This window comes from Pseudorasbora parva, chromosome 20 (assembly GCF_024679245.1).
Source record: "Pseudorasbora parva isolate DD20220531a chromosome 20, ASM2467924v1, whole genome shotgun sequence".
Classification (NCBI taxonomy): Eukaryota; Metazoa; Chordata; class Actinopteri; order Cypriniformes; family Gobionidae; genus Pseudorasbora; species Pseudorasbora parva.
The window spans coordinates 37,105,669-37,130,637 of NC_090191.1; the positions used below are offsets into that span (position 1 = coordinate 37,105,669).

The 24,969-nt window shown below is 39.2% G+C and overlaps 4 protein-coding genes across 4 annotated transcripts; 1 reads left to right on the plus strand and 3 right to left on the minus strand.

Annotated features, from left to right (window-relative positions):
• Window positions 1-1,083: 1,083 nt before the first annotated feature.
• ccdc3a (coiled-coil domain containing 3a) lies at window positions 1,084-8,131 on the minus strand. The gene is made up of 3 exons (XM_067427341.1): window positions 7,230-8,131; window positions 6,440-6,614; window positions 1,084-1,756 (listed from the first exon to the last, which is right to left on the minus strand). The coding sequence occupies exons 1-3, from the start codon at window positions 7,595-7,597 to the stop codon at window positions 1,469-1,471; spliced, it is 831 nt and encodes a 276-aa protein (XP_067283442.1). The 5' UTR covers window positions 7,598-8,131; the 3' UTR covers window positions 1,084-1,468.
• A 1,349-nt stretch (window positions 8,132-9,480) lies between these two features.
• Window positions 9,481-15,874, plus strand: optn (optineurin). Its single transcript, XM_067428070.1, has 13 exons — window positions 9,481-9,626; window positions 10,273-10,416; window positions 10,861-11,054; window positions 11,139-11,285; window positions 11,370-11,431; window positions 12,541-12,651; window positions 12,738-12,816; window positions 12,985-13,100; window positions 13,965-14,114; window positions 14,234-14,318; window positions 14,580-14,735; window positions 14,836-14,978; window positions 15,059-15,874. The coding sequence occupies exons 2-13, from the start codon at window positions 10,284-10,286 to the stop codon at window positions 15,234-15,236; spliced, it is 1,554 nt and encodes a 517-aa protein (XP_067284171.1). The 5' UTR covers window positions 9,481-9,626; window positions 10,273-10,283; the 3' UTR covers window positions 15,237-15,874.
• Window positions 15,875-16,670: 796 nt separating this feature from the next.
• On the minus strand, window positions 16,671-17,329 carry LOC137049736 (perforin-1-like). The gene is made up of 2 exons (XM_067428360.1): window positions 17,284-17,329; window positions 16,671-17,190 (listed from the first exon to the last, which is right to left on the minus strand). The coding sequence occupies exons 1-2, from the start codon at window positions 17,308-17,310 to the stop codon at window positions 16,783-16,785; spliced, it is 435 nt and encodes a 144-aa protein (XP_067284461.1). The 5' UTR covers window positions 17,311-17,329; the 3' UTR covers window positions 16,671-16,782.
• Window positions 17,330-20,310: 2,981 nt separating this feature from the next.
• On the minus strand, window positions 20,311-20,938 carry LOC137049765 (perforin-1-like). The gene is made up of 2 exons (XM_067428412.1): window positions 20,893-20,938; window positions 20,311-20,793 (listed from the first exon to the last, which is right to left on the minus strand). Exons 1-2 carry the CDS (start codon window positions 20,917-20,919, stop codon window positions 20,383-20,385), a joined length of 438 nt encoding a protein of 145 aa, XP_067284513.1. The 5' UTR covers window positions 20,920-20,938; the 3' UTR covers window positions 20,311-20,382.
• Between the last annotated feature and the right edge of the window lie 4,031 nt (window positions 20,939-24,969).

Here is a 24,969-nt window from a genome sequence, read left to right on the forward strand (position 1 = left end):
GTTACCTCTGCTGTGAATTGTGTATTTGTGTATGTGTGAAGTCATGTAACCATACAGGTCCTTTATATTTGCTCTTTTCTCTTTGACTATCAGCTAGTTTGAAAATTAGAATTTTTAACTTAAGATGTGTGATTTCACTTTTTAAAGCGTTTGATTTTGATCTTGACTTTAGGAAAAAAACATTTTAAAAGTTTTATTGAATAATTGTAAATGCATTAAAATGAGCAATGTTTCTTTAAGAGGGCAAATTAGCTCAGCCCCCTCTAAACACTTTTGTTTTTCTATTATATTCATAAATGTATTTATTCATCCATCTGCACAATCCAATATCAGCTGTCTCAGACTTCACAGAAGTATGAGCTAATTGCATGTATGCTAAAACTCGAGTTTTACAATGTACTAAGACGAACTAAAAATACATTGAAGAAAGACAGACCAATCACAATCCCGTATGCAAATATTATGATGACAACACTGCTGTCTGTTACATCTTCAAGCTCTGAAAATTGTCACAAATTTCTAACTTTTAACTTGAAAAACAAACTATAATGTTTACATTTGGAATCATATGGGGGTGTTACACAGCGAATGTGATCTTGCATTTAAAAACACAAAGACGCAGGTCAGTAAAGCGAGGGAAGCAAAAAAAAAGTTTGGAAAAAAAGAGTTGAAAAAGATGCAAGGACAACAGTTAAACACATCAGAGGTGTAGCTTGATGATGCCTTGATTTGGTGAAGCTTTTATAATACACAAGCGACCACTTCTACCTCTTCCACTCGTGTATGTGGGGTAAACCAGCGCTGTTTTATCATATTACTACTCTGTGCGTTCACTTGGCGGCTACTATGAGAAACTTGTTTTACACTGCAGTAAACTAGATTGATATTAGGCCTGGCAAAACAGTACTCATGTTAAATTTGAGCTATATTATAATGAAAACAAATCCAGAAATCGCAGGTAACGCAGGTATGATGTCACTGATAGGCGACGCACGGACATGGTCCATGTTCTGGTTAAAGTTGCTTATTTCTCTGGATTTAAACTTTCTTGGAAACATTTGGGATAATCCAAGTACACAAATCTTACATATTGTGCCTTTAATATGACAGAAGTAATCCAACTATTTTTAACTATAATTTTTATAGTCATCTCAGAAATAGCTCCTTAAGTATTCACTTTGTACACTATAATTTTGCAAAAGCATATTATTGATTAAGCTTTATCAGTGTGAACATTAAAATTATATACAAAACATTTTAAGCTTACATTAAGCATTTGGAGATGAATTAACAGCTGCGGAGAGAGGGAGAGCAAATTTGAAGACTGCCCGGCAGTCTGTATAAGTCACTGTAAAAAGTCACTTTCTTACCCAATATATTTGTCTTGTTTTCCAGTAAAATTTTACATTTTAGCTTAAAGAAGAAAGTCACTTTTTTGCTGTGTGTAAATACGTTTGTGTGTTGGAGCTCACAGTCCGTGTGTGTATCTGTGGCGTGGAGAGCTGTGCTGTGGTGGAATGGCATTGAGGTGATGTCCTGCACGCCTCTCCGCCGTCTTCAGGAGCTCTTGGAGCTCCTGGCGTTCCCGCTCTGCACGGCGGGACGTCTTCCGGGCTTTCCTCAGAGAATTCCTCAGTTTCCCAACTCGTTCTTTTAACTGTTCATTCTTCCTCTCCAGCTCGGCCACGCGCTCCTGGAGCTGCCCAACCCGCTCCTCCTCCTCGAACAACACCTTCTGCACGGAGGAACACAGCAGCTGAAAGAAAAAGAGAGAGTACATTATAATCAGAGGTGTGCATGCATTGATAACCTGACCCTGTGGAATGAAGGTCAACATGACATTATTTCCAGCCTCCGTCAGCCTTATTATTTCCTGTTGAGCGATGCCTTTCTACTCTGGGCCCCTGCTCATGCCAGCGTGTGTGTGTGTGTGATGGAGGCAGTTCAAAAGTGGCATGCTGTCATGCCCACGGTAGACACAAGTCGAGGCATGCTGAGTGTGTGTGTGTGCATGTGGAGTGTGTGTGATTGCTGTGTGTATTTGAGCGACGGGATGCCGCATGTTCTCCTGAACAGCGGAAAGGTCTAAATCCCTATTATAAAGAGCCAAATCTGAGTGTTACATGATGTCACCACATGAGCTAATTGCACAAAAAAAGACTGTGAACACAAGTTACATGAAAGGGAATAGAGACAGGTGCTGTGAAGTTCAATAATAATTATGTTTCTGTGTATAATGACTTTAATTTCACTCTGTTCAAGCTATGACTTAATAATGCATTTTTAAAAGGCATCATTACTCCAGACTTCAGTGTCACATGATCCTTCAGAAATCATTCTAATGTGTTGATTTGCTGCTCAAGAAACATTTCTGATTCATATTGTTGAAAACCGTTGTGCTGCTTAATATTTTGTGGAAACTGTGATGCTGTTTTTTCCAGGATCTTTGATTTGCATTTAATTGAAATAGAAATCATTTGTAACATTATGAATGTCTAACTTTTCATAAATGTATGCATTCTTGCTGAATATAAGGATTAATTTACTTTATTAATACATTTATCCCCCCAAAACCTGACAGACCCCAAACTTTTGAGCGGTACTGTATGTTTATATAATATGTTTGTGCACTTTTTAAAAGCGTGAAGAGAAATAAGGCGTGATGAGAATGACTGTTGTTGTGTCCTACTGTCCAAATAAAACGCCCACTTCTGCAACAACGACAGCCCTAACCAAACTGACAGGTGGACACCGACACACCGAAAACAGCACACATACTGAAATAAACATTTCTGCTCATTAACAAGACCGTATGTTTGTTTGTTTGCTTAAAAAAACATATAAACAGCTATTTCGCAAAGCAATTTCATATAATACGATCTTAATGTGGGCGATGTGTATTTAGAACCGAGAGCTTGCTTTGCTTTCAGATTCAAACTAGACCCAGATGTGGTGGTCAGTGAGTCATCTAACAATAGAGAGTGTTTTTTTAGAAAAGAAAATAAGACAAGAAGGCAGAAAAGATAACGAGAGAAAGAATAAAGAAATGGTGAGTTTGGGTTGACAGAGACAGACAGACGGACAGAGTTAAATAGATAGATAGATAGATAGATAGATAGATAGATAGATAGATAGATAGATAGATAGATAGATAGATAGATAGATAGATAGATAGATAGATAGATAGATAGATAGATAGATAGATAGATAGATAGATAGATAGATAGATAGATAGATAGATAGATAGATAGATAGATAGATAGATAGATAGATAATGACCCATCCCCAAACTGTTCCCACAAAGTTGGGAGCATGAAATTATCCAAAATATCTAGGTATGCTGACACATTAAGAGTTACTTTCACTGAGGGGCCAGGCCCAACCCCTGAAAAACAACCACACACCGTAACCCCCCCCCTCCACCAAACTTTATACTTGGTACAATGCAGTCAGAGAAGTACTGTTCTCCTGGCAACCGCCAAACCCAGACTCGTTAATCGGATTTCCAGACAAAGAAGCGTCTATAGTCCAGTGGCGGCGTGCTTTACACCACTGCGTCCAACGCTTTGCATTATGTTTGGAGATGTAAGGCTTGTGTGCAGTTGATTGGCAATGGAAACCCATTCCATGAAGCTCTCTACACACTGTTCTTGAGCTAATCTGAAGGCCACACGACGTTTGGAGGTCTGTAGCTATTGATTCTGCAGAAAGTTGGCAACTTCCGAACACTGTGAGCCTCACCATGTGTTGAGCTTACTCTGTGATTTTACCTGACCTACCACTTCGTAGTAGGCTGTTGTTCCCAATTGCTTCCACTTTGTTTTGATACCACTAACAATTGACCGTGGAATATTTAGTAGTGGGGAAATTTCACGACTGGACTTATTGCACAGGTGGCAACCTATCCCGGTAGCACGCTTGAATGCACTGAGCTGCTGAGAGCGAATCTCTCTTTCACAAATGTTTGTTTTATACACCTGTGGCCATGGAAGTGATTGGAACAACTGAATTCAAAGATTTGAAGGGGTGTCGCAATACTTTTGCCAGTAGTGAAGACAGACAGGCAGACAGATTTTTATCAGACATTTTACAGCAAAGCAAATGCAAAGGTGTTTTTTTTCCTCATTTGTCTGAATAAGATTAGAGTTTAATAAGTATAATGGGTGTTTAAGATGGATGGTACAGGAAGCAGGGGGTGACATACCTAACAGACTGGCTACAGTCACAAGACCCTCAGGCAGTCTCAATCCTTTTCCCACAGACAAGCTCCTGTGTAAAACAGCTCTCATTATCTCTCTCAGGTTCCCAGGCCTGATAATCACCCCCACCTGTTCCTGCAGCACACACACCATCATTATCTTTATCTTCTCAGCGTATATGCATCTGCCTCGGTCTGTAAAGATGTGATTAGTGAAGTGTCCCTGTATGTCTTTTTATGATCTGTAATATGTGTAACAGTATTTAAAAATATTCAGGGTTAGAAAAGATGCAGTTGATAGAAATGAAATAGTTTCAAACCCAAATATTCCTTTATTGCATACAGACAGAGCGACTGTCACATCTGTTTAGCGCAGTGGACACCTGTTAGGTGAACACCTCCTCAGGTCACTGCCTCTAATGTAGACATGCATGGACACATTTCTGACGGCTTAAGCCCAAAGTATACTTTCGTCATCGTGAGGCTCAGCTGATGTACCATGTCCATGTACAGCCCAGGTTTGTGCCCATGTTGGAAGGAAAGGGAGATTCCCACTGGTCTACTCACTATTTTCTGTTGATATATATTACACTCAATAAATCTGAAACTGTCCACCCTGAGCTAATGTTTTCAGTTAGTTAAAGTGACTATTTATCTGTACATTCCGGCATCTCATTGTGTTTGTCTGAATATAAGCCCCTCTTCTCTAGGACAGCAGACCACCGTCCGACTAATAAGCAGCTCTGTGTTTAAATGTACAGCAGGCTAATCTCATTAAGGCAAACATATCTGCTACCACTTGACACTGTGTACACGCTACATCCCCCCATGCCCTGCCATAACTTCTGAGGACCCCTGACATTCCTCCCATTCTGGATTGCACCATCCACATAAAACACACGATTTATTTTCCTTTCAAAACCCACCGCCTTTTCCCCAAGAGGATGTCCAAGTGTCTAGCTGACGTCCCCCACACTCTTTCTCCATCTTCTTTCATGTTATTTTCTATCTCAGCTTTATTTTCCAGTAGCAGATGTGTGTGTTTAGGTGGAACAGGCTGTCCTAAGAGAGTGAGCGTGTGTATGTGTGTAAGGTAGGTAGGGCAGCTCTAGCTGGGAGGTCTTTAATCCGGCCTCTATCGAGCTGAATGAACTCTTGCATTACCTCAGCCTCCTACCGTGATGAACAGTCAGTCGTCAATACAAAGACCACCAAGAAAGAGACTGGTGTGGCTAAGTGTGTGCTGTAGCTCCATTTACCCATGAGAACCTGAACATGTTACTTTCATATGATTCTCACTTCCTGTGTCGCTCACATGTTTTTGGCTGCAGCCAATCAGAGTCCTCGATTCATTATTGCAGCCGTTGAGCTGTCTTCACGTTAGTGCGGCTAGCTTTGATTTCGCCATGACATGTTGTGTGTTCAAAATATTTAGTTGATCTTGGAACATTCCTGTCAGAAAATGTTATCCTAATCCTACCCCTACCCCTTAACCTAACCCTGCCCATGTAGAAGCACCTAACACTGGTTGTAAATTTAAACTTAACATAAACTGTAAACTTGTCCCTTAAATCTGATTGATTGGTTGATTGGAATGTTGTTCCAGGATCAATAAAGATGTTGATCTACGAACATGTTGCTACTGGAATGATAATTGGCTGATGTTTTACTGTTAAAGGGATAGTTCACTTTAAAATGAAAATTCTGTCATTGACTTCCATAGTATTTTTTTTTTCCTACTATGGAAGTCAATGGCTCCAGTTAACTGTTTGGTTACTGACATTCTTCAAAATATCTTCCCTTGTGATCAGCTGAAGAAAGAAATTCATACAGGTTTGAAACAACTTGAGGGTGAGTAAAGGATGACAGAATCTTCATTTTAAATTGCACTATCCCTTTAAAGCCCAGGTAAAAACTAATGCAGTAGTGCATGCAGACACACTTGTCTTCAAAAAAAAGATCATTTACGAGCGTCTAGAATTTACAACAGAGTCGTTTCAAAACACAACGCACTCTGAGTGTCTGTAATAATGCAAAGCACACACATGCATACTGATGTTCACTTTCAGCAGATTTATGCCTTTCAGTTCTCCTGTCTTAACAAGATATACAGCTTTCTGCATTTCCATGTTAAATCCACGTCGTTCAGGACGTGTTCATTTATCTCTGCCACTTTAGTGCATATTGAGCCCATCTGTATGTGTGTGTGTGTGTGTGTGTGTGTGTTTATTGGTGTCGTACCCTGCTGTCTTCCTGGCTCTCCCAATCACTATTAAAGTTGTGCACCGTCTGTCCAGCAGAGCAGTTTGAGAACTGGAAGAGGCTGGAAAACAGCCGTCTGTTATCCAGCGTGTCAGGGAATATGGCGTCCTGGAAGTTAACTCCATGAGGGAGGATGTTGTAGTTTTCATCCATTCTGTATAACATACACACAAATATTTGTTTGCATATACTGTACTTGTGAGGATGACTTGTTGGCTTGTTTGCCTTTAAAATTATTAAAAAACTAAAACGATCGAATGATAAATAAATAAATTTTGAGTTTATTGAAATTAAAATTTTGAGTTAATACAATAAACATTTTAAGTGATTCGACAACCTTTATTAAAATATTATTAAAAGATTTTATAAGCATATTGGATAATCGTGTGTGTTTTATGTTGATGACGCAGTGAAACATGCCAAACAGTGCTATTTTCAAGATTTATCAAAACATTTTATGTGGTTCAGATACAAAAATATTTCACACATTTCCTTCATTGTATCAACTCAATTTTTTAATTGCAATAAACTCAAAATTAAGGCAACCAGGTTACTTACTTTTTTAAATTAAACCAAAAAAAAAAAAAAAAAACTTTTTTTTTTTACAGTGTGGGGGAGGCGTTAGGATTAGGGGTGGGATTAGGATTAGGCAATCAGGTAGGGACTTCAACAAGGGGGTAATAATTTGTCAGGGGGTCGAAATTCGGCATAACCAACTGAAGTTCAGAATAATAACTGGTTCTTTGTTTCCAATTAGAAGTGAACCCACCTGAGGAAGAATATGTAGGAGTTGTTTTCCATCACCGTGTGTGACTGACAGCTGAAGTATCCGAGACCTGTGAGGTTGAGGCGCGAGCCCGCGGGCACCTCCAGCATGCTGCCCCACGCCTGGTCGCATAGCAACTCCACCTCCGCCGCGTACAGCAGCGCGTCCTCTGCGCGCTCGAGCTTCTGGTACGGCAGGTAGTTGTACAGACTGGACGCGTACGGCTCCTCGTGGATAGCCAATACCTTGGCGTACACGATGATCTCGGCGAGTTCAGCCCGACAACCCTCGCTCAGGGGTCGCCACTCGCTGGGTAGCTGGCATGCAAACGCGAACCCGAACCCCAGCGTTAGCAGAAGCGCAAGGTGCATGCTTCCCGTGCCAGTAAATATACCAATGCGTAAAAATGGCTTGTTCACGGGTTCAGTGGATAGGCAATGTAGTGAAGGCACCCATGCAGCGGCCCGGAGTCAGTTCACATAGTCCCGACCTGTTCAGACTGCAAGTAAGAGTTCCCACGTCCTGCTCCTCCTCGATCCATCATCACCCCTAAAGTTTGTCTCAGGCCAATCGGACGCGCTGGAGTTTAATAGCCAATGGACGCGCTGCACCCTGCGTGCATCCACCAGCCTCACTCACTTTTTACATTCCTAGACAATGTTTGGACTCATTTATTGTCTTTGTTGATTATACAGAGGCTGGTGGATCATTACCAATGATTCACTTTCACCAAAACTGCTCTGAAGAAAAATACATTTTATTGATTAGGACACATTATGGGCCCTTGACTTTTAAGTCATCAAAAGGTTTATGTGGTTGTCTCTATATTGTGTTGCTATTAAAATCTTTTTTCTTTTCTTTTTTTTAACTATCTGGTATACAACTTCTATATTTACAAATTATTATTTTTTATTTTTTGCAAAAGCAATTCATATAAATAATGTGATAAAAACATTATCAGTTCATACCATGCTGATGATATAAGTGTTACAAAACTATTATTTTGAAAGATTAAAAATACACAAGGTGAACTTTCATTCAATGTTCGCTGTATCTTTTCTTCTTCTTCTTCTGGGCAATAACGATGGTGATGCCAGCTCCAGTCTCTCCTATTTGGTTATCAGATTTTTTTTTTTTTTTCTGATGCCAAATTCACATTGCAAAGGTGGCGTAGAAGCACTTATGAAGTGTCATTTAAGTGTCTTGACTCTTTAACAGAGGTAATATGAATGCATTTACACAGCAACTGTATGATTTGATACTAGAAGTTGATGAGTCAGAGCAGACATAATTAAGTCTGGCTTTAATACAGCATTGCATCTTTACACTTACTTTTAAGCAGGCACAGAGCAGCGTTAACTTATCTGTGAATAGAATTGTCTTTGAAACTGAAAATCTTGTTAGAAATTCTCTTTTTTTTAATTTCCCCCACAAGTAATACAGACGTTAAAATCATACACTATTTAAAAAACTACTAATAATAATTTTATAGTAATAATACACATTTTAGTGTAATAATTTACACTCCAAAGGCAGCACAGAAGCACTTCTTAAGTGGCATTTAGGAGTTTTTACACACTGTTTAATGCTGCTCAGAGGTGGCATAAAGGCTTTTACGCAACGATTTTAATTGCATATTGTAATACAAAGGGTCATTTTAATATAACTGATTGTATTCATCTAAAAGAAGAATGTCATGTCTAGGACAGCTTAAGGTTGAGTAAATCATGGGGTAATTTTCATTTTTTGTTGAACTATCCCTTTAAATTTACTGTGTAAAGATGTGCCTATAGTTTTTGAATGCATATTACTTAGTTATTCATCTCTGTCTAGGTGGCTCCATCTAGTGCATCAACAAAGACCTTGCACCTCTGGTAACTCGACTCTTAATTGTTATAACAATTATGATAATGCAGGCAGCCTATTATCACCGTAGTTGTTATTGCTTTACTGGAGTATTTTATGCCAGACCCATAAACAACCTGCAGTATATGGAATAAAAGAGCCAGGCTGTATCTTCGCCTACGACATTTCTTATCGTGCAAATAGGAAAATATGACTCTTACTAGAATCATAATAAGGGTGTCGAAAAGCCCCTCCGTTTGCCCCAGTTCGGAGTGCGTCACAGCGTCATATGGAGCGACCTCAGCAGGGCAGGCGCAGGGAAATCCCGGGCGCATCGTGACATCACCGTCAGCTGGTTCAGTGCAGTGAATGGAAGCAGCGTTTCAGAGTAGAGCCTTATGACAGTGGATAGACACTGGCCTGTATAAGGCTTACAGTGTACACGCCGATCCCGCTGATCACAGATCTGTGCGCTCATCGCTCTTCTCTGACGTCTGCATCAGGAAACGCAGCATTTCTCAAAACAAGTTGGTGTGCAAAAGAAGTGAACGCTTGGTGAGTATCGCAATGCTCTTAAATATAACAAGTTATTTAACATTTGATATCTTAAAATAGTATATTAATATGTTGCGCACTTGTGTAACATATGGCGGAGATAAACAAGCGTTAGTTCATTTCTACTGCAAATGTCCTCCACGTTAACTTTCGCTTTCTCGGGATTACACTCTTGGGTGTCTTGTGGGTCGGTCAGCATTTAGATTAGCGTCCAGTCCTGTGAGGAAACCAAATTAAAACACTGTTTACCAATCATACATAATGTGTGTTTTCACAAGGTAACACAATGAGATGTTAATAGAAATGACTGTCATCCTCGACAACATTAACTCGCTGACAATCCTCCAAACCAGTGAAATGTTGTGACCGAATCTGAGTTCAACTCGAGAACCTCAACTGTTCATCGAATAGTTGAGATTATAAAATATACAGTTTGGTGCATATGAAATGTATTACACTTTTTACTTATTACATTAATATATATTTTTTTAATAGTTTTATAGCTCTAAAGCATATATTTGCCTAGAATATTTTTCAGGTCAGCCTAAGTTTCACTTTTCATTCTGTGCTTATGATTGGATATTTGAGTGTAAGCCAGAGTCATGTTGTGGTATTTCATAACACGGCACACTCTCTTGCTCAACAGACCCTAAAAACATGGCATCTGGTTCATCGATGATGAACGGGGACATCGGTCACCCACGCGGTTCCGGCCCGGGGAATGTGGGCAGTTTAGAGGAGACACTCCAGCAAATGAACACCCTGATCAAAGAGAACAGAGAACTGAAGGGTGAGATATTTAAACCAGTGTTTCCCGAGCCTCTTCCTGGAAGCACACCAACATTAAGCAATGTTTCTCTTCTCTGAGTCATCTGGATCTAATGAGTTGAATCAGGTATGTTTGATTAGGAAGAGTGTTGATGTGCCTCCAGGAACAGGAGACAAATTCCAATCAAAAGTGAGCATCCCTATGCCCTGCTCACTCCGAAGGGCAGAACATGACCATAAGTGATTAAAATGACTTTATTGAAGTGACCATTGCATGTTCCCTTCGCTAACGGGTTTGTGGAATGGCCCTTCGTGAAGCAATTTAGTTTAGTTTGGAAAACTCCTACAAATCGCGTCAGCTTCTCGAAGTGCCATTCAAGGGTGCAAAAGGGTTTCAGTCATACTCGCAATACATAAACACACCCCATCATGCACAACAATCCAGTGTCATTATGTGTATCAATAGAGGCTCTGAAACAGACCAACCTGTCCATGAAGGAGAGATTTGAAGGTCTGTCGGCATGGAAGGAGAATCAAAAGAAGGACAGAGACTTCCTGGAGCAACGTTTAGAAGAGGCCAAAACCAGACTCAACACGATGGATGCAGAAAACGAGATATTGAAGAAAACAGTGGAAGACCTGGAAAAAAGTGGAGCCGAGGTGAGCTAGACTCGGTGGGGGGAAAACCCACACCACCCAGAAGTATGTAATGAATTATAGACTAAAGTTAAATCTCTCCCGTAGTGTTTACACACTGAACTGGAGGCACTGAGGGGTCAGATTGGTCGTCTTCAGGCTGAGAAGAATGATCTGGTAGCACTGAACTCTGAACTCCAGCTCAAAGCGGGACAAGGTTCACCTAGGGACTCCTTCATTGAGATTAGAATAGCTGTAAGTATGCACACACACACACACAAACACAATGAAGGGACCGCATGTTGCTCAATTTGTCACTCTTTGTACTTTCTTGCACAGGAAGATGATTTAATGACCAGAGATTTCCCCACTGCTCTAAATGACCCATCTGCTTTCTGCATGTAAGCACTGCGATTAAAAACTCTTTTGGGGACATTACATCTTAAATTGGAGAACTGATTCATAAATAAAACAAACTTTTTAAAACATGTACACATTTCTTTAAAGGTTAAAGGATTAGTTCACTTCAGAATTTAAATTCTTATAAATCACTTGCCCTCATTTGATCCAAGATGTTCATGTTGTTCTATCTTCAGTCGAAATACAGTGGACTTCAATGGCAACCGATTTCCACCTACATCACGTGTGACCTTTTCAAAGTGATTACGAATGTGTAGCGTGTTCCAGAGCAGTGCAAGACAAGCAATTGTGGTCAAAAAGTATATACATTTTTAGAAAATGACCAATAATTTAGCTAGATAAGACCCTTATTTCTCAGCTGGGATCGTGTAGAGCTCTTTAAAGCTGCATTCAGACTGCGATTTGGACCTTGAACTTATTGACCCCGGTGAAGTCCACTATATGGAGAAAAATCCTGAAATGTTTTCCTAAAAAAAACACAACAAATTGAGTTTCTTTTCGACTAAAGAAAGCCATGAACATCTTGGATGAGAAGGGGGTGAGTAAGTTATCAGGATATTTTAATCCAAACTCAGTCCTGGAGGGTCACTGTCCAGCAGAGTTTATCTCCAGCCCCAAATAAACACACCTGAACCAGCTAATCAGTGTCTGAATAGGGCCTTGTAAGACACTGAATAGCTGGTTCAGGTGTGTTTATTTGGGGCTGGAGATAAACTCTGCTGGACAGTGACCCTCCAGGACTGAGTTTGGAGACCCCTGATTTAGAGTTGCCCAAAAATGTAAATTCTGTCATTTAGTTATTCGCCCTCTTGTCTTAACCACATGAGTCACATGGATTACTTTAATGATATCTTTACTACCTTTCTGGGGGTTGAAAGTGGTAGTTGCATAGGCTGTCAATGGATGGACAGAGAGCTCTCAGATAAATGAGGGTGAGTAATTAATGACAGAATTTTCGTTTTTGGATGAACTAACCTTTTAAAGTAAGAGGGTGGGTCATGGTTAGTCTGGAGTCATTACATAAACACAATAGAAGCCTATATAAGGTCCTCATTTTGATAACCAAGCACATGTATGTGCATACACACAGGCCAAAGGCTGAGTCAGAGGAGCAGACGGTGAGGCAGCTGCTTCACTCCCTCAGAGCAGAGACTGATGAGAAGGAGAGACTGCAGAAAACTCTTCAGGAGGCACGCGGGAGGTAGACCATTATTTCCCTCTCAGCAACAGAACTTAAGGTGTTTCAGTGTCTTTGATTCTATTTGCATATGTGTGTTCTTCTTGCAGAATTGCAGAGTTAGAGAAGAGACTGGAACACACTGACAGCAGCGCACAGACGTCTCTCCCTTGTACAACGGAAATCAATGTAGGTTAATCAGGCTTTGATAGCAATCCGTGTAGATTTCTTTTTTTCATGTGCCTGTTGTCTTTGAGGAAAGTCTTGTATAAAATGTGAAATTAAAAGAATGTTGTTTAGTGTGTGGCAACATTTCATTTGAGGAAGCAACACAGTTTGTGTGTCTGTTTTTGTCAGTCAAGCGCTGAGGTGAAGAATCTGGAGGATCAGTTGTTGAAGCTCTGTAATGAATTGAAACAAGCTCAGGTCAAACTAGACGATGCTGAGGACATGAAAAGAAACCTGCAGGACAGGTCAGAAACAACAACCGTATATGCATTTTTGTAAAAAATAAAACACATTTTATAAAAAAAAAAAAATACATACACGCATATGTACGTACACATGTGTATATACATGCATGCATACACACACACATTTAAATATTTTTCAAAGAAGTGTCTTATGCTCACCAAGGCTGCATTTATTGAATCAAAAATACAGTTAAAAAAAAAAACTAATATTGTAAAATATTACAATTTAAAATAATTGTTTTCTATTTTAATTTTTTTAAATCAACTTATTCCTGTAATGGGGAATTTTTAGCATCATTATTATTTCAGTGTTATTATTGTTATTATTATGATCAGTGTTGAACTGTTTGTGGAAACAATAATACCATCCAAACATTGTTAGTAAGATAAAAAAAGAGAGAAATTAAGACCTTTTATTAATCAATGATGCATTAAATTTATCAAAAGTGACAGTGAAGATATTAATAATGTTATTATTTAATAAATGCTTTAATACATTTAATAAATGCAAATAAATGCTGGTCATCAAACTTTCTATTCATCAAATAATTCTGAAAAAAAATACCACGAAAATATTAAGCAGCACAATTGTTTTCAACACTGATAATAATAATAAGATTTGATTTCTGAAGGATGATGTGACACTGAAGAGTGGAGTAATGATGCTGAAAACAAGACAATGACCCGAAGCACCCAAAGAGTGTGCTAACAACATGATGGCTCAAGAGGATTGTGCTTATCTTTATTTAATTTAACCTAGAATCATAGAGCACAAATGATCAGAAATAGTTTTTGGGTGCACATTTTTTCCTAATAACTTTTAAGCTACAAGATCTGCTCTCCAATCTCTTGCTCTCTCTCCAGGTGTAAAGATTTGGAGCAGGATCTTGGCACCTTAAGGACTCAGCTCGGAGACAAACAGAAGACCCAGGCTGAGAACGACAGTCTGAAGGTTCAGATGGAAAGTCTCCAGGCTGCTATTAAACTGGAACAGAAGAAAACTCAGGATGAGAAGTGAGTGTAGCCTGTTCTCTCCATCGGATGCCTACAGAAACTTTTTGCACAGGGTAAACAGCCCCAAGTCGATTGCAGGTGTCATAATACTCACGTCTTCTTTACTCTTTAATGGCCAGGAACAACCTAAACCAGCTGAAAGATGCCTACACCAAGCTGTTTGAAGACTACAATGAGCTTCAAGAGGAAAAGAAAAAGAAAGAGGTATAAAATGAAGTCAGTTGAGACTTTTGCCTAGGGTAGTACCAGCTCCATTTACTTAAGAAACTTCAGCCTTACATTTATTCTTGCATTTGGCCAGATGCCATTTTTTTATGTTCTGTTAACTACCAATATTCTCATCATTTTTGGTATAACGTGACTTTGCTTGCAGCTAAATATTTTTATTTAAGTAGTTAGCTTTAAGTTCATTTTGCATTCTGAGTGTTTTGATGATTCGTCTTTCTTACCTTATTGTGCGATCAGGGTAGCGTATCACAGGAAGAGTACGCGGACCTCCAAACCAGGTTTGCTACGGCTGAAAAGGCGCTGGCAGACAAACAGCTGAAGATTGATGAGATGAAGATGGAAATCTTCCAGAAGGAAAAGGAGCTAGAAACGATCACTGTTTTCCAGGCTCAGGTACAAACGATTCTGGCCGAATATCACATCAAGTCTACATCCTCACACTTTAAAAAAACAAAGTAATTATTGTGTTTTTTTTGTGTGTGTACACCTACAGGCAGAGATATATTCCTCAGACTTCTATGCAGAACGAGCAGCTCGTGAGAAGATTCACGAGGAGAAAGAGCGTTTGGCCACTCAGCTGGAGTACGTGAAGAAACAGAACAGCCAGCTTCAGGAGGAGATGGAATCACTTGGCAGGTACGTCATGGACTTCAAACACTTACCCACTCACATGTGACCTCTGTGCAAACTGAAACAGAAATGTTTTCATGCTTCAGGCATTCCATGAGCGAGATGCAAAGGAGACATGTGCCACGTGGGACCAATCCACAAGGCCCCACATCTCCAGGTGATTGGCAGCAGCAAAATATTCCAGAACATGCTTGTCCAAAATGTGGGGAAGTCCTACCTGACCTGGACTCTCTGCAGATCCACATCATGGATTGCATCATCTGAGCCTGTTGCCTTATAACACACCAGATCCCCCATATATGTGAATGAGTGGTTTAATAGCTTTACCTTCAAGCACCCTGAAACATAATGCTTTAAAAACACAGGTCTATAACCCCTGCATCCTAAATATACAGTACATTATCAGTGTGGATGGTTTGATGTTGGTCGAGGGTGAGAATGAGCGCTTAATGTGTAGCTTGTTGAATTTCAACTAAGTACACCTTATATAACAGAAACTTGCATTTAAGCTGCATTAGGACAATTCAAGAAAAGGTATATTATGTAGGCAGTAAGTGTGGCATATATTACATACAAATTAAATCTATTAATCTGGTGTGAATGAACTATATAATTAACTGCTAAAATAATTTTGTTTGAGATAAATTTACATGCTCCTTAGTTTCATTTATTTGAAAGACTTGAAGTCTCATTTAGTTGGGGAATAATTATATTTTCATACTTTGAATGCCCAACAATATACAGATAGAGATCAACTGTTTTTTCTTAATTGTATTTGTTGGATCTAACTGTTAAAGCACTTTATCCTGTTTGATAAGTATGTTAGTAAAATTTTGGGTTACTTTGAATGTGTCTGTCTGTTAATACCTGCCTAAATCTAATAAAGACCTTTCTGAAGTTCATAAAAATTGTCTTCGTCACTCGTGCTCTTATCGTGCTCTTAAAATGCCCTGCAGCACGTTGCATAATGTCAACCTTGACATAAATATTAAAGGACTAACTTAGTTCATCTAAAAGAGATAATTTTGCTCGTTTTTTACTCACCTTCATGTCAAAATCCATATAGTTAACTTTCAATGAAAGACGAGGACATTTTTAAAGGTCGAACTTGTTATAATTAAAGTAAAAGAATAGGCTAGCCTGCTGCATGGGTCCTGCAGCCTACATCAGGCTAAAAAAGACAACAAAAAAAATATCATAAAAGTGATTGTTATATACTTTTCCACTATATTCACATCGTTATTGAGATATATGATAGCTTTATGTAATGAACAAACCGCGATTAAAGTCGTTAAGCTTCATCTCTTGATAGCTTTTAACCGCTGCCATTTGAATCGTATAGTGAAGTGAATCATTCAAAGATTCGACTCGAGCGATCCATTCATGACATCGCCGCGATTCGATTCAAGAAGGCGCAGTTTTTTTGTGACGTATACAAATGCAGTGGATTCAGAATATTTTAAATAGTATTATATATCAATACTGACACTTTTGTATGGTGTTTTTTGATTGACATTCAGCTTCATAAATCTTAATAATCCACATGTCATCTGCTTTTTTGCTTGTTCGAAGCAAGAACAGAGACGTAGTTGGCTTATAATTGAGGGATGCATTTACTGTAGCTGAGGGATTTCACTTGCTGCAAATGGAAATAAATATGTGAGCAGGAAAAGAAGCAAAGATAATATGGCACAAACATTTGAGAACACAAACACTGCAAAACACACACAGAGTGAGCAGTGAATAGCATACTGTTCAACTTTATTATCAGTCTCACAGTAGCTTTACAAACTGCAGATTTAGAACAGGTTTATTTCGCTTCATAACTGTAAAACAGGGTTCCTTTGTTCAGATAGCAAGGAATGGTGAAAGAGCCATTTTGCACCGACCTGGAACATGTGCCCAATTTATCATCAAAATTCAGGTCTCTGTCCCACAACTCCAGCTTCAGGGTTTCACCACTGTTGCAGTTGAAAAAGTTGAATTCTTCAGACCATGTAGGATTAGCATTACTATTGACATGTGTTGTCTGTCCCCCAAAAGTAGAGCCACACCAGACCTTGACGAATGGATCGGGTTTTCCAATAGTATCACCATTGAGGCCCTTGGCATGTAAGCCAAAAACTCGAACAGCAGCGCTGGCAAAGTCCAGCTGAGACGCCAGCATGAGCACAGCCAGAGACACCAGACGAAGATCATAAAAGACTGCCATGGCTGTCTGAAGGAAAAGATTATAGAGAAGGTCTAATTCATATCATTCATATCAAAATGCATCTAAAGGTGTTCTGTAGTGGGGGAAAAGATGGCTTACCTTGCTTGTGTCAGGTGTTGTGTGCATGTTTTTAGACCCTAGCCCCCTTTATAATGCAATCACATGGCAAAACTCTTTCATTTGGTGATCAACAGGTGCTTAAATCCCATGCGTATCTGTTATCAGATTTGCTGATGCAACTTTTTTCCATGTAACAAGTTGGCAAAGTCAGCAAGAGTGTATAAATCTATTTTAATAATTCAAAAGCAGATGTTCATAAGCATCATGAGCAGGAAACAAGTTAGTTTTTTTCTACATCCACATACATTTACATTTAATAATTTAGCAGACATCCAATTTAATGTTATCTGCGAATGCTCATTGATTATTTATACAATTGTAAAAATTGTACACTGTAAAAAAAATCTATGTTCAATAAGTTATGACAATGTTTTTACATTGTTTTAACTCATCAAAATAAGTTACGAAATGCGAAAAAAAATGCTAAAAACTTTTTTTACTAGTTATACAAGATGTAACTCATTTTAAAGTCAGTTTAACATAATTTAAGTTGAAATAACTTAAACATCCAAGTCAATTGTACTGCAAAAGTTCAAGTTTTCAAGTTCAAGTTTTTTTTTTTTTTTTACAGTGTGGTGGTAGTGAAAGGCAAACAAGAGCAACAGCTGGTAACTTATATTTTTGCCTGGCTGCTGAAACTGATGTCCTTTCCTTTAGAAAAAAAATGTTGATTTCATTTATTTTGTCAGGGCATTTGTCTTTTTCTGTTGCTGAGTTGTGGACATTTTCTGAAAGCACAAGGCAAAAATTGATATGGAACTGGTCCAACTCAAAGTCCAACATCACAGATGTAGACGACAGACTTGCTCAGGGACAGGACACAGAGTGTGTGAAGCACAATTAGTACATCTTTATCCTGTTTGATAAGTATTGGTTAATATGTTAGATTGGGGCAAGTTACTGCAGCGGCATATTTTTATTTAAATACAGTTAGCTTTAAAGGGTTAGTTCACCCATAAATGAAAATGAGATGTTTATCTGCATCTATCCAACATGTAGGTGTGTCTGTTTCTTCAGTAGAACACAAATGAAGATTTTTTAACTCCAACTGTTGCTGTGTGCCAGTCATATAATGGTGTGAATAGGTAACAATATGAGAGCTCTCCTGCTGCTCCTGACGACACATTAATTTGTTAAAGGGTTAGTTCACCCAAAAATGTAAATTATTTCATTAATTACTCATCCTCATGTCGTTGGACACCCGTAAGACCTTCGTTCATCTTCGGATCACAAATGAAGATATTTTTGTTGAAAGCTGATGGCTGAGAAAGGTTTCAGAGAGGCCTCCATTGGCATTCAGTACATTCCCACTGACCCACTCACAGACCCATAAAGGCACTAAAGACGTCGATACAAAGCCCATCTCACTACAGTGGCTGTACAATCATTTTACAATGCGACGAAAATAGTTATTGTGCACACAAAAATCAAAATAACGACTTTATCCACCAAGTTACCGACGCATGCGCGAGAATATGACGCAGCTCCACCGTTTGAATACATGACCCGGAAGAGGAGCGCCGCTATCGCGTGAGTTCACGTCTGAGACCTACACGGAAGACAATAACTTGGCGGATAAATTAATTATTTTTTTTGTGCACAATAACTATTCTCGTCGCATTGTAAAATGATTGTACAGCCACTGTAGTGAGATGGGCTTTGTATCGACGTCTTTAGTGCCTTTATGGGTCTGTGAGTGGGTCAGTGGGAATGTACTGAATGCCAATGGAGGCCTTTCTGAAACCTTTCTCAGCCATCAGCTTTCAACAAAAATATCTTCATTTGTGATCCGAAGATGAACGAAGGTGTTACGGATGTCCAACGACATGAGGGTGAGTAATTAATGAAATCATTTTCATTTTTGGGTGAACTAATCCTTTAAGACATGAACTGATCGGTTTCTGTTTTTTTACCTCATATCCCGACGAGTCTCATAAAGTTTTCCCATCGGCTGTAACTTCCGTTAGGTGAGGTCAAGCTGATGCGATCATAGACATATACCATGTAGATTCCTCATTCAATCGATCTGTACAGCCACAACTGAGGATTCAAGGGGATATGAGGTAAAAAAATAACATAAATACTGTTCGGTTTCTCACAGAAACCGATCGGTTCGTGTCTTAAGACATCAATGTGTCGTCAGGAGCAGCAGGGTTTTTGTGCATGTTGTCTAAGCATGTTTTTTTTGTTTGTTTGTTTTCTTCTCATAGAATTATTACTTATCACACCTTTATATGACTGGCACACAGCAACGATTGGAGTTAAAAATCTTCATTTGTGTTCTACTGAAGAAACAGACACACCTACATGTTGGATGCACTGGGGGTAAGCAGATAAACATCTATTTTTCATTTTTGGGTGAACTAACCCTTTAAGGCAGTTCATTTTGTATTCTGAGTGTTTTGATGATTCATCTTTCTTACCTTATTGTGCGATCAGGGTAGCGTATCACAGGAAGAGTACGCGGACCTCCAAACCAGGTTTGCTACGGCTGAAAAGGCGCTGGCAGACAAACAGCAGAAGATTGATGAGATGAAGATGGAAATCTTCCAGAAGGAAAAGGAGCTAGAAACGATCACTGTTTTCCAGGCTCAGGTACAAACGATTCTGGCCGAATATCACATCAAGTCTACATCCTCACACTTTTTCTTTTTGAAAGCAAGTATTGTGTTTTTTTGCGTTAAATGTACAACAAGTATATAATGTTGAACAAGTATAAAGTGTGATTGCAATTTAATGGGGGGATCTATCACTAGCTGCAAATGTGAAATAAATCTGTGAGCAGGAAAAGAAGCAAAGCTAATATGGCAAAAACATTTGAGAATGAGAGGTGATTCTGAATAAACTTACCCCTAATGAAGTCTCAAGTTGCCTCTGCTTAATTCACATGATGAATCTAGTTTTATTTGATTTATGGCTTTATTTGTAGTGGCCTTTTGTATTGTGAATGCACTTTGTTAGCAAAAACAACAACAACATTTTAATAAAAAAGTTAATGCAGCCTACTAAGTGAGCAGATACATTTATTATCAGGCATATGATGCACATCTCTTTACAGACTGCAGATTTAGAACAGGTTTATTTCACTTCACACTTGTAAAACAGGGTTCCTTTGTTCAGATAACAAACAACATCGAAAGATCCATATTGCACCTGTCTGGAACATGTGCCCAATTTATCATCATAATTCAGGTCTTTGTCCCACACCTCCAGCTTCAGGTTTTCATTTGCTTTGCAATTTGGGAAGTTGAATTCAGAAGACCATGTAGGATGAGCAGTATCCTTGATAAATTCTGTCTGTCCCCCAAAAGTAGAGCCACACCAGACCTTGACATATGGATCGGGTTTGTTTCCAGCAGCATCACCGGTGAGGTCTCTGGCATGTAAACCAGAAACTCGAACAGCAGCGCTGGCAAAGTCCAGCTGAGACGCCAGCATCAGCACAGCCAGAGACACCAGACGAAGATCATAAAAGACTGCCATGGCTGTCTGAAGGAACAGATCATAGAGAAGGTCTAATTCATATCATTCATACACATATCAAAATGCATCTAAAGGTGTTCTGTAGTGGGGGAAAAGATGGCTTACCTTGCTTGTGTCAGGTGTTGTGTGCATGTTTTTAGACCCTAGCCCCCTTTATAATGCAATCACATGGCAAAACTCTTTCATTTGGTGATCAACAGGTGCTTAAATCCCATGCGTATCTGTTATCAGATTTGCTGATGCAACTTTTTTCCATGTATCAAAGCAAGAGCGCCTATAACAACTATTTTAATAATTTACTGTCCTGAGCCAGCTACAAAAGTATGCTTTTCATAAGCATCATGAGCAGGAAACAAGTTTGTTGTTTTCTACCTCCAACAAAGAAAAAATCTGAAAAAATCTAACATTTAAGATTTTCGAAAACATCTCCAAACCTGAATGTCTTCATGTAAACCCTAGTGCTTTGGTTTACAAATGTCATTTAATGTGACAATTGTAAGTAGGGAAAGGCAAAAAAGAGCAACAGTTGGTAAATTATATTTGCCCATCCGGCTGCTGAAACTGATGTGCTTTCCATACATGAAGATTTCACATATTTGTAGAAAAAAATGATTGTAATATTTTTTTAAATTATTTAAATACTTTGTCAGGACATTTGTATTTTTTTGTTGCTGGGCTGTGGGCATTTTCGAAATGACAATTTGAAATGGATATAGAGGTTTATTCAAATCAAAGGCTTATGAAGTCTTGATTTCGTGGAGCTTTAAAGCTACACTGTGTGATATTTTCCCTCATCTAGCGGTGTAAAGGTTTATGACCATCCAGTGAATATTCGTTTCTGTTCCTCTCAATTCTGATTTTGTTTTAACTCCTACGGTGGCCGATTTAGTCCAAGATTAACATGGCAATCCCCCTCTTCACATTCGACACAGTGCCATCGAGTGTTAAAACGCGAAAGGCGAAGCTTGAATTTATGGGTATGTCCCTCTTTGGCTAATGTACTTTCAAGATGGAGGGTCAACATGGCGACCGGCATTCGAACCCCTCACCCGTATGTATTTTCAATGGCATATTATAAACTAACAAGAATAATTTATTACTTGAAAGTAAATATACATTAATGAGCACATATATTTTTGAAAAAACTAAGTGTTTTTAGCTAAGAATAAACAAAAAAAGTTACACAGTGTAGCTTTAATTCTGCCACAGAGGAGCGCTTCCTCTTCTTCCACTCGTGTATGTGTGGTGGCAGTGCTGTTTTATCATATTACATACACTTGAGTGAGATGAAAGTTATGTAATAATACTTCTCTGTGCATTCGCTCAGCAGATAGTATACTATGAGACACTTGTTGCACACTGCAGTAAACTAGATGAATATTAGGCATGGTAAAACTTGGTGCAATCAAGAAAACAAGATTTAAACAATAAGACTAACTGTGTTGAGCTATACAACAATTCATTTTCTGTCGATGAATGTATCCAAACAGTTGCTCATCAGTCTAATAAAATATAATATATTAAACTGTCTTTGCTGTTTCCATGGTTTCCACAAAATAAAACCAGAAACCGATGGTAACAGAGTGATGTCACTGATAGGCGATACACAGGCACAGTCTGTGTCCTGTTTAAAATAGCTTATTAATCTCTGGATTAAAACATTCTTGGAAACATTTGGGATAATGCAAAAGGTTTTTGTTTTTTTTTTTTGCCCACTGATAATACAAGTACACAAGTCAACAAAATATATACTAGTGGATCGTATCTTTGACTCTAGACAGTAGGGCGTCGGTGCCCTCTTGTGGTGCACTCTGTGAATAACTAAAACTGATCATTTCATTGGATTTAGAGCACCCAAAAGGTCAATAATGTGCTCTTGATACTAGTTGGGGTAAGTTAATTTGTATTTAGTATGATCTCAGTCTTAAGATGAATATATTACAATTTCAAACATGACAACTCTCGGAATAGAATTAAACATTTTATTGATAAGAATGGATATTATATATGCTTTGTGTTGGAGGACTAGATCTGTTATGCTGCTGCCGAAACATGCACATAAATCACAGGAATATGATACGAGCTGCTGCAAGGGAAGAAGGGAAACCCTTAGCAGATTTAAGCAGGTGGTTCTGGGGAAGGGGGAGGCTAGGATCATTTCCATGGAGCTAGAACAATTGGCCAAAAGGCCAAGGCAGATGATCTCTAACACGAATGAAGCATGACAATCCAACTTAATATATATGAATGTTATTAATGGTATTATTCATATTTTTAGCTCACTTCACACTTGGTTACCATGGTAACAAGCATAAGGTAATTAGTACATGCATGTACTAATAGTGAATTAGTAAGCTATTTCAGACACACCTTTAGTCTTTAGACATGCAGTTTCTGCATATTTATATGACAAGCATCTGATCCCAGCCCAAACGCATGCAAATGCACTGCTGTACATTTGGAACAAGCTAACCTAGTCCATTCATTACCAAGATTATTAATAATTCCCTCCAGGCTGGCCATGTTCCTTCATCTCTTAAAACTGCTATCATCAGACCACTTCTGAAAAAACCTACTTTAGACCCAGATGTTAATGACAACTACAGGCCCATCTCCAACCTCCCATACCTCTCTAAGGTGCTGGAAAAAGTTGTTGCTGCACAGCTTCAGGTCCATTTGGAGCATAACCATCTTTATGAGAAATTTCAGTCTGGTTTCCGCTCAGGACACAGCACAGAAACAGCTTTGGTCAGGGTCACAAACGATCTTTTGATGGCGGCAGATGCTGGTTCCCCATCCCTTCTCATCCTCCTGGACTTAACTGCAGCTTTCGATACAGTTGACCATAACATCCTCCTTCACCGTTTACATTCCACCATTGGTCTCTCTGACTCGGTCCACAACTGGTTTTCTTCTTATCTCACTGGGAGAACTGAATGTGTTGCGTTAGGAGAAGCTACATCCCTGTCACACAATGTCACCTGCGGTGTCCCTCAAGGCTCTGTGCTCGGACCCACCCTGTTCATACTCTACATGCTCCCCCTTGGCCGTCTCATCAACCGGCATGGGATTTCTTTTCACTGCTATGCTGATGACACTCAACTTTACTTTAGGACAAGTTCATCTCCCTCTGCTGACCTCACACCATCCACTTTGATCACTTGCCTGGATGAGATAAAGGCGTGGATGAAGCAAAACTTTCTGCAGCTAAACAGCTCCAAAACTGAAGCTATCCTAGTCGGCACTCCACTTCAGGTCCAGAAGTCCGTTATCACCAGCATTGCTTTCTCTGATCAGGTCATTCCTCTTTCCACTTCAGTCACGAATCTGGGGGTCAGAATGGAATCACAGCTTACTTTTGAAGCGCACATCAAACACCTGTGTAAGACCTCCTTCTTCCACCTCAGAAACATTGCCAAACTTCGTCCCATTCTATCGCTGGCTGATGCGGAGAAGCTTGTCCATGCCTTTATCTCCTCCAGGCTGGACTACTGCAATGCGCTCCTTATTGGCATCCCTAGCAAAAATCTCCAGAGGCTGCAGTGTATTCAGAACAGCGCTGCTAGGATCCTCATGAGGGTGCGCAAATACGACCATATCACCCCCATTCTAAAATCACTCCACTGGCTTCCTGTGTCGTTCAGGATCGAGTACAAGATCTCTCTCCTTACCCACCAGTGCATCCATGGTGATGCTCCCTCCTATCTCAAGGAACTCCTCACCACACAAACAGCCACTCGTAACCTCCGCTCTGTTTCGCTGTATCGCCTCAAAACTCCCACAGCCAATCTCCGTACTATGGGGGATCGGGCCTTCTGCTCTTCAGCCCCCAGTCTGTGGAATGCTCTCCCTGACCACCTGCGGACTCCACAGACTATAGATACTTTTAAGCGTGGTCTTAAAACCCACCTTTTTAGCAGAGCTTTTAATTGACTTTTAATTGACTTGCTACTTGTTTAATTTATTTTATTTTATTTTTCGGTTTTATTTATTTATTGTTGTTGATTGTTTTGTTTTTGTTTTTAAATTCTGTAGCACTTTGAGATTTTGTTTAATATAAAGTGCATTATAAATAAAATTTATTATTATTATTATTAACCTTTACCCTGCCGAATGAAAAACGAAAGGTTGCAGTGCAGAATTCACCTGTATCATTTCCTTGAAACACTTTACAGTAAGTGT